We start from the raw sequence: 13104 nt of genomic DNA, 5'->3' as shown, positions 1-13104 counted from the left end.
TCTTCTCTACTTCCTTCTAGGATGTTCTTGTTTGCTTGAGTTCTGCCTCGAGAGACCTTCTCCAACTCTTCCTGGGTCTTCCTGGCTTTCTTTCCCCCTGTGGGTTCCATGTTAAGGCCTGTCTAGTCATGTTTGGAGGGTGATTTCCTCAGGGTTTGCCCAATCCAGCCCCATTTCATGCATTTGATTTGTGTTTCAATTTGTTCTTGTGTGGTTTGCCAAAGCTCTTTGTTGGTTATTGTGTTTGGCCAGTAGATTACCAGGATGTGCATAAGCATCAAGGCATCAACATGCAATAAGATTGATTTGACATTTAAGTTGAAGATTCCAAAATGTTTTTTGTGGAGTGGAGTTTTGAATTCCATATTTGTCTTAGTATTAAAAAGGATGATCTTGCCTTGTCTTTGTCACTGCTTCTATCCTTCCCATTCCCAGCAATGCTTTCTAGGTAGTTCAGCTCAGTACACAGACTACACACTTAACAGTATTCATCATTTATATTTCCAAACCTGTAAAAGTAATGGCCTACTTAACCACTTTCAACCTAGCTTCCCTATTTCGAACATGTCATTATAGGCAGGGAAAAAATTATAAAATCACCTTTTTCACCTAAATTAGTTAAAATAGCAGATCTACAAGCTCAGAATGTGCTGCATTGCAATGCATTGTGAGCTTGATATATTGCACTTTTACCTTAGCGCTAGGTATACTCTTAGTTTGTTTTAGAAGAGAATGCACTGAAGACTTCTGGTGATTAGTAGTTTCGTTCCCTACCTATGTTGAATGCACTTATTGTAAATCGCTTTGGATAAAAGCGTCTGCTAAATGACTAAAATGTAATGTCAAAAATTACAGTACATGACCACAGGCCCATCAGGGATTTGGAAATAAAGTTAATTTATAACTGGATTAAAGGCATTTGGCTTGTGTTAGAAAGTCAGCAACACAAACTGGTGCAACTGCTGAACATTGACCAATGTGCAGTGTTTTATCAGTCATGTCTTGGCACAGTCTATGTTAACTTGTAGCTATTCTGTATCGTTAGTCTGAAGCCGTAAAGCTTAGCAGAAGGGATCATGCTGTTTCTAAAGAACATCATAAATATGGGCCAGTGGTGTGTGTGACTTCTACACCATCTGTGAGAGCACAGCTGCCCCATTAGAAGGAGAAGAATAAGGTAGACCTTTTATTAGCTGTTTAAGCTTCACCCAGCTGATTGCTGCTCAGAGGTGCTGGGGAGGCGGCTTTTAGGGGTTAAATATCATGCTCAAAGGACACCTAGACACGTACCCTAAGGTATACTGAGTGGGCCAGGATGTGAACCGGTGACAGCCTCTCTACCCACTGCTATGGCCACCCTCAAAGCCTACATTGCCACTTTCCTCTCTTATCACCATGACCTCTGAGCCATGCACATAGGCACTAATCAAATCTGAATAACATAGGGGATGGTTACAGATTTCCCATTAGTAGTGCTGTAATTGAAAAAATGTCCAGAAACTATTTAAAGCAGCGTTAGACAAGATATTGTAGTTAATTTACAAAATATAACATTTTGGGGGGAAAAAACATTATTTCCTGAATGTCATCATTCATAGTATTAACTATTAATGATTGATTAAGATCCTATTGGTCGAGGATTAGCTAGCTGTGATTGTATACTGTAAGCTACATGATATACATGCATATAGATTTGTGACAGATTTTAAGTTTTACTTAAACTGATCATTCAATCATTTAGAAAGGAGGTAGGCTTCACTTCTCAAATAGTGGACATTTTGAAAATTTATTCTATGAGGCAGATATACCACATGGTCAGTGTTTGGTGATAAACTGTTTCCACTGTACACTGAAATTCATTATTGGACAACTTAGGTGTGTCAGTTAAATGAAAGAGAAATGTGTGAAGGTTGAATTGTGGTTGATCATTTATGCATGTAAAAAAAAAGAAGAAAAGCAGCGATATTTCAATGTGGGGTTCAATGAGGTTGCTGATTGACTGTAAAAACAATAGAAAGTGCTACATTATATTGTAAACTGTTTGTGCTCCCCAGATAACTGATGTTGCTTGTTGATTCAGTTAAAATAACATGGCATTTGCCCAGACAAGCAGCTGTTTGACCATCACAAAGATCCTCTCTGTTCCTGTAGCTTCATTTGGGGAAAAAAAGAAAGTGGAGAAAGTGCTGTAGCATGCAAATTTTCAAGAGCCTAATTTAACTAATCTGTCACAAGAACAGTATCAAGCAACATATCATTAGGATTGTGTCATAGTCATTTTGTTGCAATCTTCCAAGCATGCTTGGAATGTATGCAATATGGAATGGAATCAAAACTAAGTAGCTCAGAACCCTACAAGCAAAAGTATTACAGTAGGAAAAACTGTAGGCTATTTGGTACTTTCCACAGAGCAGGCAATATACTGTACTTCCAGGCCTTTCTTTCTGTAGATTGTGTAACCGCTAGCTACAGTAGCTCAATACACATTTACACAAAGCTGACACGGTTCCAGTAAACTCTGTGTCCCACTGGCTATAAGCCCTGGCCTGTCATGTTCCACCCTGGCTTTACTGGACGCAGCTTACTGGACTCTCCAGTAGGCCATGTGACAATGCAGGAAGAGGCGTGTCCACTCACCTCTGCTCAGAGCAGGAAGAGGCGTGTCCACTCACCTCTGAGCTGAGTGGATTGGCCTGTAGAGATCTTAGGGCTGCCCCCTCCCTCAGTCTGTGTGTACCATGTTTACCCTGACAGGTGCCTCCAGTATTCAGGTCTCCCTCCCTGGGCCTCCCGTGGATGTGAATGTCCTGGGTCCATAATATAGCCATGCACAGAGGGTGAAAATGATAAGAATACAAATGTATATATATATATATATATATATATATATATATATATATATATATATACGCACACGCACACGCACACAAACAATGTAAGCACATATCTAAACGGTTCCAAACCACAGGTTTGCGCTCTTCAAATGACACTTCAAATGGCCATAACTCGGTGACACAGACCATTGCTTTGATCAGCATAATATACCTGTAGGACTAGATCTTCAGGCTTCGTAGCAGCCTGAAAATCTAGTATTTAAGTCTTTGTAAATTCCTAAAAATAAAAGGTTTGTAAATGGGTCTTTTGTTGATCATATCTCTGTTGTTACGGTACTAGTAGCATTGTATCTGATATAATTAGAAAGCCTATCTATTTATCTTTACAATGATGTCCCATGTAAAATGCATCTGTGGAGCACAGCTGACCAGGGGTGTATTGGTGGCCGAACGATATTTTAATGACGTCACGCATGCGCGTGCATTTTATTTTACCTTAAAGCAGTTAACATGTTTGTATAGGATTTTTTTTTTTGTAATATAAATTCAAGGAATGCCATGAATTATAGAGCTGAAACTAAAAGTTCGCTTTGAACGAGTGTCTTTCTCTTCTTCGACGGTGGCTGAGGCATTGCAGCAGCGTGCATATAGGATACTGGCAGCAGTGGCTACTGAAGCCAAGATGCTGTGTTGCTTACCGTGTAGCCTATAAATGCGAGGAGTGAGGACACATTTTCACACTCACTTGTAAACCTGTTATGCGAAGTAGCCATTTGGGTACTTGGCTCGTGAATCTAGGGGGGGGTGCGTGCTCTGTACTGTGCCGTACCTTGCGCGTGAAAAATTTACCGGCCACACGCTGTCCTACCCCGTGTGGCCCCCATGACACCACTGCAGCTGACGTGGGGCGGTCCCAACTCCCATGTGAAATGTACCAAAGTTGCTTTTATCTGTGCTCAACCGAAGAACCAACATATTGGCACTTTAATGCTTTATTAATTTAACAAAAACATTCAAGAGCCTCAGTAGTGGGTGCAATTACAGAATAAAAATGGTCAAACTAGCAATACAATTCATGTTCTGAAGAACCTGTCTTAAAAACGGTCTTGGATATTTCAATAAAAGCAAATGTTAAAATAAGCCTCAATTTGCGATTTCCTCAATTGGTTGGCTGTATGTGGAACAGCAGGAACATACGTAGGTTTGAAATGATGATAATAAAACTATTTTTTTTTTTACATATTGTGCTAATTGTTTAGCAAAGGCCAACACCTTTTCACTTAGCCTAACAAAACAGATTTCCCTGCTAATGGCCCTGCAGACTAATTTGATTGAGAAATGAAGCTGCCCCAACATTACTATAGGTTATCTATTTAGTTCATGTGTGCTGCTTTTGTTTTCTGCTAACTAACAGGTGTTCTTAAAATCTCGCACTGTGTGCGCTCACATGCCTAATGGCTTGTTATCAGTACCCAGCTGTTCATGTTTTTTGCCTTCTTTCTAGGGAAACTACAAGATGGTGCCTGTTTCAACTGCACAGCACTCCGACTCTCCAGTCAGAAGTAAGCCAATTACACTGAATTATGAACTAATTTCATGACAAGAAAAAGGAGACTATTTGACCCAGAAATTAATTGTGGAATAGATAGACCACAATAAATTTCATTTAGAAACTTCCAAACATTGTACCATCATTAAATTGATAAAAGTGTGTTGAGTGGATATCTACTTTTGGTATAAACTCTTCATATCTCTGTCTGTGAATCCAGATAAGTAGACCAACAGACCAATATTCTTGAATATTACTTGGCATGTTAAATTCCTGCTGTAAAACAATTATTGTCTTAGTTTTTAATCTGCATATCTTGTCATACAACTGATAGAATGGATGGCCTTCATCTTGGCAGCCTGGCCCAGCCCTACACATTCGGCCCTTCTCTCCCCTTACCAGACGGCTACACTTTGCCGTACGGTCCACACACCATGGACTCCCAGACATTCTACTGTGGTATCACGGTTGGGGCCTTCTCGTCCTCATACCCGCCCCTTACGGGGGTGAGCCAGGGGATGGTAACCCGGCGACGCCAGCGCCACCAGGACGTCGGAGGGAGCATGCGGTGGATACACACGACACAGAGGAGGTGGGACAACTCGAAGGTGGAGAAGTCGCTGCGCTCGCTGAAGGACAGGAACAAGACGCTGGAGGAGGGGGGCCCCGTCTATAGCCCCACGCTGGATGCTGAGCCTGTTAGGCGGACGATACGACAAAGGGTGGTGGACGAGATCAAACACTATTACCATGGCTTCAGGCTGCTCTGGATAGACACTACCATTGCAGGACGCATGCTCTGGCAGGTCCTGAATGGGCACATGCTGTCCCGACGAGAGAGAAGACAGGTAAGAGGTCAACAGGAGCCACAGGGGAGGAAGAAATAATTGTATTTACAGAAACCGGTGACCAGTTACAAAGAGGGAGTTGACACAGGTGGACAAACGGAGAATTAAAATTGAGCAGTCTCTTACCTTTTTTGTAATTTTCTTTTTATTTGGATAAATTCATCAGATTCAACAAGTTCAGTGATATACAGCACATGAAAGAATCATCTGTACATACATGAAGTCTTAACCTACTGTACCACAATATCAGAAGTTTGCTAGTTTCAAAATCACTTTTATTGATGGTTCCAGTCTTTTCAAATCTTCCTTTAGATTAGGGAAGGATTCTGATGGTATATGCTCTTTTCCAGCTCCTTCCTTTAACTTTTACACTGTTACGTTCATACCTGGCAGATCCCCAGAACAACTGCACTGTTCTGCTAGTTGACACACAACTGTCCCACGGGAACAACTGTGGGTGAAATAACTAACTCAAAGGCACTTTCATGGTATTGGTTGAGAGAGGGAGTGTTAGTTATTCATTCTCCTTTCCTGAATTGTTTAACCAGGGATTCAAACTAGCTTGCAGTAACAAACTTACTTCTCTAATCTAGACAGTAATAATACAATTTAAAAATGTTTAATTCCGGAAAGGCCTTTTTTTTAAAAGCGGTTCAGCTCATCCAGCTGCAGGTACTTGAGATATTTGGAATTACAGTAGCCCTGGTTGATAAAATAGGCTAATTCTGCAAGTAAATTGGTGGCAGTTTCACTTATTCACTTTCAATATATAACCAGCATTTAATGGTGCATATTATAAGTTTTTTGGGATAATTCTACACATCGCATATGTACATCACAAATATATCACATAGTGAGCAATGACTTACACTATGAAATAAATGTATAATTGGGCAATGTGGGAAGTTAACACAAACCATCAGCCAGTTGCTGGTAAACTTGGACTGTACATGGTTCATTTGTATACAAAATATTTTGTTGTACAACTATCTTATCTATTGTTCAGCAGCCTTTCTTTAACAAGATCACAGTTACATTTCCTGTCCTAAATTGGTGTTAGCAGGGCATCTGACAAGTGCAGAGCAGTACTTGTAAAGATCGTGGGTGACGGAGTGGTGATTCAGGTTAGACAGTTAACTCTTTCAGTGCCAATGAAATAAAAAAAATATTGCGAACTGTGCCAACTTTTTTCTTTTTTTTTTTTCAAAGAAAAAAAAAAGTGCTTAGGAAGCGAGATACAGCCTTTTTCAGTTATAGGTTAAACAAAGAGTGGATGGAGCTGCAAATCTTCAGATAATGATATCTTGGGTTCTGGAAAATAAATAAATAAATAAATAAATATATATATATATATATATATATATATATATATATATATATATATATATATATATATATATATATATATATATATATATATATATATATATATATATATATATTATTTTTAACTCGGGATTTCTCGTTCTGGCACTGAGAGAGTTAAAGGTAGGGTAAGTGATATTTTTTGGTAATTTTCGTTTTTTTGTTAAAAGGTTAAAGTACTATATTCTGATAGTAGTAGGGGTCCCTCCAGCTCTTTAGTAAACAGAATATGGTACATTTTCAGGTAGGTGACAACATTTAAGCCAATCAGGAGAGAGTACTGAAAATGCATTTTCTGTTTAATAAAGAGACATGGAGACTCCTTTTACTGAACAAACACTCTAATAGCAATGAGTACTATCAGAATATAGAGCTATTTAACACTTATTTTAACCAAAGTAAATCACTTACCCTACCTTTAAGTCTACACATCGTTTATGGCTAATCCCAAATCTAGTTGGATCAGTTACAGGAAAATGGTTGCAGACCGTGATACTGGATTAGAACTCTCCAGGAGGAGATTTCAGCTAGGGATGCAGCGAATACTCGCCCAAACATTAGTATCGGCCGATACTCGCCTTGTTCACTGCCACGGGTGTATAGGAAAATAAGATGACATTCACTGATGCCAGACCAGTGGCTAATGCTCATCTGTTCTTGAATAACGGCACAATTGTACCAAATTAATATTTTAAACATCTGCATTATTGGTCCAGAATTTCCCAGTCAGTCCAGCCCTTATTTTTGCTGTGACTTTGAGTGACATAATTGAGTGTAATTGTCCTGTTACCACACTGTGATGTCACTGTCCAGTCACTTGCATTTCCTGTGTCATAACATTATGACTGTCTCCAGGCAACATGCCATATTATATTCATAGAAGGTCAGGATTGGATTATGGCCCAAGGCAATAAGCCAGTGTTGGGAAGGGTTAGCCTGGTGAACCTCCCTCCGGAAATCTCATTTCCATTTGATTTCAGGAGTGAGTCTGGCATGAAGGCTTGTATGGGCGTTTCTAGCGCATTACCAAAAAAACTAGCCTATCAGCGTCGTCGCTCATCGTTCTGTGATTGACAGCGACAGTTGGCCAATCAGGTGGCGAGTTCGAGTGAGCCCGAATGGGACCGAGTGCAGCCTGAGTGCAGCCGCCAAAAGACGAACGGCAGCCGTTGTCGTTGTGCGTTGTCTTCACTTCTTACTTTCGGTTTTAAAATGCTCTCAAACTTATTTTTTGAGGCACGGAATTTACTTTTAAGATATCGTTTGGATAGAATTTAGATGTTTAACTTCATATATGTGGTCAATTAATCATGACAGAGCCTATTTTAAAAAAAAATGTAGAGAACCGGCAGGGGCGGGCAGTGACACGCATGTATCCGAATAAGGCAACCTAGTCCTGTTGCGTCCCATAGCCTGGAGGTGGTAAAAATGAACTGCTGAAGGGGAACAACGATCATTGGCTGAAGGGGTTGTCAGTCAACGGTATTACTCCCGCCCAACTCCAGCCCACAGCCAATATTGCAGAATGGGCGATCATGCCAGACTCACTCCTGAAATCAAATGGAAATGAGATTTCCGGAGGGAGGGTTTACCAGGCTAGGGAAGGGTTACCCCTGTCACTATTTCCTTACAGGGAAGGTGAGCAGGCTGACCCCAGGTCATGCAGTTCACTGGTCATGCAGACATAGCAGACATCACTGGCAAGGCATGAATATTGTTGGTAAATTGAGAAGCACAGTGTGTGCTCCTGTGGTTACACCCTGGACTCACACCCTTGTTGGAGAACGTGCCCTTGTACTCTGGGTTGGTACGGGATGTGCTGGAAATCCTTGAAAATTCTAACATTCGAATATGTTGTCTTTAACCAAATCAACCCTGGCTATTTTTGTCAAAAATAGCTGATCTATTTCTTATGCAGTTGGTGTTAACTGTTTGAATCATTGTGAAATTTTGTTTATGGCACTTAATTCGACCTTGCACTTTGTTCCGACCTAGTCAAGTCACCTAGTCAAGAGGCGTAATGGCTGCTAAATGTCCAAATTATACATGATAAAATGTACTTATTTTCACAATACATAGCCTGCTACACTACGGTGGCCAGACGTCTCGAATAGTCTGAGACTTTCCCGATTTCAAGCTGGGTGTCCCGACAAATATCTCTAAAATACTAAAATGTCCCAGTTTTCAACATTCAACAATGAAATTGTCCTGTAGTATGGTAATGTATAAATAGTGAGGACATTGAGAGTCTACTCTAACTGCTAGTATTAGAATCATGCTCTTACCATTGCAGTACCTATGCCAAACAAACTCCCCAGTTTACAGTAGTGGGTGATCTCCACAAAAAAACTGTGGTAATCGAGGGTCTTGTGCCCCTGCCCCCCATCGGGCCCTCATCACACCCCATCTACACCTTTTCAAATGCAGCTCACTCCGTGGGAGGTGCACTCCCTGACCCTTAGACTTCTATTCAACTCTGGCTTGTTAATCTCTTCTCTTTTCATATTCACTCACTCACACAGGCCTCAGCCTGCAGGGTCTTTCATTGTTAATCTGTCACACACACACACACACACACACACACACACACACACACACACACACACACACACACACACACACACACACACAGTTCTCTCCTTCTCCTGCCTTTATGAGATATATAATTTATATGTGATGTATAAGATTATGGAACTTCGTTGGAAATTGTGTCAGCGGCGAGGAAAGATGTGATGTAGAAGGGGTAGTACAATAGAAAATACATAGAAACAATATATGGATGGATGGAAATCCTTCTTTCCCTTCATTCATCCAGCCTGCCATGGCTGTCTATGCATGTAGCTCTCCTTCCCTCCCTGTGACCCTCCATCCCACCCTGCCAAGTCTATCATTAGAACACATTCCTAACACTATTTCTGGGTCTTTATTTTATTCTATTCTGTAGCAGTATAGCTCAGCCGTCTCTTCCTTCCTCAAACATGTCCTCCTTCCATCTCATTCTCTCTTCCACCTCCCCCTCCTCCTTAGGCATATGTACAATACTGCAATCTGTAACTTATGGATTTCTCACTTCCATTTCTCTATTCACCCATCCATCCAGTCACTCCATCTCCCCTTTCATCCATATTACATTTGAGCTGTAGAACAGAAGTATTCCTTTTCTCTTTCTCTTTCTTTCTCCATCCACCCACATCCCTCTTTTTTTAAGTGAAGCTCCGTGAGGTGGTATACATGTCAATGGTGCTGAGGACAAAGGCCTTTTCACTCTCTGCCTAAATCCCTCACTCTCCCTGCTTCTGACATGCAGGTGGACAGAGAGTGGACTCCCTAGAGACCATACCCCCCTCTGGGCACCCCTTAACTGAAAATAGCCAATCTACAAGCTCCCAAAACGTCACAGCACAACAAGTAGTGATCTTGTAGGTCGACTATTTTCTATGCGAGACACGACACATCCACGTATCAATCAGGCATTAGGATGCCTGCATTTGACTTGATAGATTTGATTTTATGTATATTAGTTGGAAAGTTGATAATGTGTAATGATTTCTTATCATGGATTATATTTTCGGCAGTCGGCAGTCATTCAATACTGGTGTGTTGACCATACAGAAACATTTGATTTCTTGTAGAATTTACAGTACGCTATAATTTAAAATAGTTAATATGTTGGCATGAGATGCAAAGAGTGCAGTATTCAATTATATTTCCCGTATCATTCAGACTGATAAATATGAAAATCATGATAACAATATGTATCAAAAATAATCGGGTCTGTCAATTCAGCTGTAATCGTATTATGGTCCATGGATAAGTGTCTCATCAATAACGTAGGACCGGTTAGTGGACAATCAGTAGACTGACATTCTTTGAGGATTGCTGTGGTTTATGCTTAATATGCCAAGTCTATCATTGCCCTCGATTTAAAAAAGGCCAAGAATTTTCATGTTCACCAATTGATTTTGGCACAGTTGTAGTTGTACTTTTTGAAGCCTCACAAGGCAGAATGTTCACTACAGTCTTCAGCTCCAGTACAAATAGCAAACTACTGAATTAGGAGGATTCTGTTGCCACAGTGATGTAAGGTCATGGGGTCAAAAGTGCTGACTGTCAAAGCTGCTATTAAGAGGGTTGAGTGGGGTGATTGTAGGAGAAGACAAAGGGAAATGAGCTGAACATTATTCACAGCTCTCTCTGGTAGCTGCTCTCTGCTCAACGCTGTCCCCTGCTGGACACATGGACAATCTACAGCCTGGTGGAACACAGTAGAACTTCAATGTGGATGTTATTGAGATAGCTAGGCTCTGGTCTATTGTGCGCGATGTCATCCTTAGCTTCCAAAGACTTGAGGGATACAACTACAGGAGGGAGGCTTTGAAATACATTTCCAGAAATAATTAAAAATAATATGTATGAAATGCTCCATAATAGTGATTAGTATTAATATTCATTTCATGAACATGAGTTGACACTTTAGACACTTCCCCTTTCCACATTCTTAACAAATTCATAACGGTAAAAAGCATGTTAAGTGCACCGTCAAGTCTTAATGTCTCCTCCCCCTCTTTTTTCTGTTATGAATATGTTTATTGTCAAAGGGACATTTAGCTAATTGTAAATACCAGCCTTTGAAGTTTTCCTACACAGTTATGAGAACGTGAAGACGTCTAAAGGCTTCTCTCTTTCCTGCTTGTCATCATCAACAATTTTAAATTACTAATTGAAATTATTCTGTGTATAATATATGCGCTCTGTCGACCAATACCTTAAACAAGCCTTTTCTCCTCAGTTCCTGAGAACGTGTGCCGACGTGTTTAGGCTCCTCCCCTTCCTGGTGTTCATCATTGTGCCCTTCATGGAGTTCTTACTTCCTGTCGCATTGAAACTCTTCCCCAACATGTTGCCGTCCACCTTCGAGACTCAGTCCAAGAAGGTAGTATTCATTTACTCAATACTGACATCTGGTGCCCAGTGCACAGTTAATCTATCTCTTTATAACTCAGACTGTACAAATATCTTGAATTAAAGGTTCTTTGAATGATTTTCTTTTCTTTTTTATTAAGTGTTAAATAGCTCTACGGTATATTCCCATAGCAATCATAACTGTAGAGCTTTTGTTCAATAACAGGGGTGTCCTAGTCTCTCCAGCTCTTTAATAAACAGAAAATCTATTTTAAGGTTGGGATACCAATTTCCACCAATTAGGAGAGATAAACTCATACAGGACAAACAAGTAAAATTTGAAGTGATGATACAAATAAATGAGCAGACAAGCTCATACATCATCTTTGTGGCATTCTCTCTCCTGATGGGATGAAATTTGTAACCTACCTGAGAATTTATTTACTTTACTTAGATGAGGAGAACCCTGTTACTGAACAAACACGATATAGCAATGATTATTATCTGAATATAGACAACTTTGTAACGAAAAACGTTTTGTAAAAATATCACTTACAGCACCTGAGGATTTTACTGGGCAATGACCTTTCACCTAGAGTTTAACTTTCCCACAGAGTTCTAATGAGCTGGTCTTAATGAGGGTTAAATTTACCTGTAAAGTGGTCTAGCCTTAATCCCATTTGAATTGTAATCCTTAACCATGCACTAGCTTGCCTACCATCCCTAACCTTTTTGGCCTCAACCTGCAACCTTGAGCCCAGGTCAACTTTTACAGTTATGTAAAAGTTATGTTCTTCCAAAAATGTCCTGCAGTGCTGCATGGCTATTCTGTTGTTTATGATCTCTTGTTGTCCCTTTTATATTCGGCTTCCTCTGTTTTTAGCAGCCTGTTTTAGTGACTTTTAGTTTGTATTTGTTTTCAAACAAGTGTGAAACAAATATTTAATGTATGGGAAAAATACTATTATTTACTATATACGTAATTCAGTCTAGAGCAGTGGTTCTCAAAGTGGAATCTCTGCAGACCTCAAGGGGGTCCTTGAGAGGATTCCAGGGGGGCCCTCAGCAAAATGAAAAACATTTTAATTTCACTATTATTCAACTGCTCAATCAGAGAATGTTTAAGATTCACTATCCAGATCATAGGTTTCACTCTCCACTGTTATCTCCCCTCAAACAATGTAGACTGTTGTAGAATCATGTACTAAATGGAATGTAATCCAACAGGAATCTTCTCTTATGGGGGTCCATGGCCTAATGTGTGTCAATTTAGGGGTCCTTGACATGAATATGTTTATCGCTGGACGCTGGTCTAATGTGTGTGTGTGTGTGTGTGTGTGTGTCAGCATTGTCAGTGAGTGTTTAACGGGTGTCCTCGTTTCAGGAGGAGAGGTTGAAGAAGGAGCTGCGGGTCAAACTGGAGATGGCTAAGTTCCTTCAGGACACAGTGGAGGAGATCGCTCTGAGGAACAGGGTTGTCAAGGACAATGTCACTGAGGAGTTCTCCACCTTCTTCCAGAAGGTTGGTCTCTGCATGTGCTCCAAGGTCTCCAATACAATGTATACATCCTATTGGACATGAAAGACATGAGTCTTGGTGATCCCC

General features: G+C 40.4%; 1 protein-coding gene across 1 annotated transcript in view; it reads left to right on the top strand.

The window, feature by feature from the left end:
• Positions 1 to 13104, top strand: part of letm1 (leucine zipper-EF-hand containing transmembrane protein 1) — a 29707-nt gene that overhangs the window by 3353 nt on the left and 13250 nt on the right. Inside the window, exons 2-5 of the mRNA XM_080413861.1 lie at positions 4339 to 4396; positions 4718 to 5231; positions 11386 to 11529; positions 12883 to 13020. Of these exons, the coding sequence (XP_080269987.1) occupies positions 4339 to 4396; positions 4718 to 5231; positions 11386 to 11529; positions 12883 to 13020 (854 nt within the window). The remainder of the gene's footprint in view (positions 1 to 4338; positions 4397 to 4717; positions 5232 to 11385; positions 11530 to 12882; positions 13021 to 13104) is intronic.

The sequence above is a fragment of the Gymnoscopelus braueri genome, assembly GCF_963280865.1.
Source record: "Gymnoscopelus braueri genome assembly, chromosome: 19".
In the NCBI taxonomy this organism is placed as follows: Eukaryota; Metazoa; Chordata; class Actinopteri; order Myctophiformes; family Myctophidae; genus Gymnoscopelus; species Gymnoscopelus braueri.
Note: the sequence above shows the minus strand (reverse complement) of the source record. Positions and strands in the feature narration are given on the sequence as shown.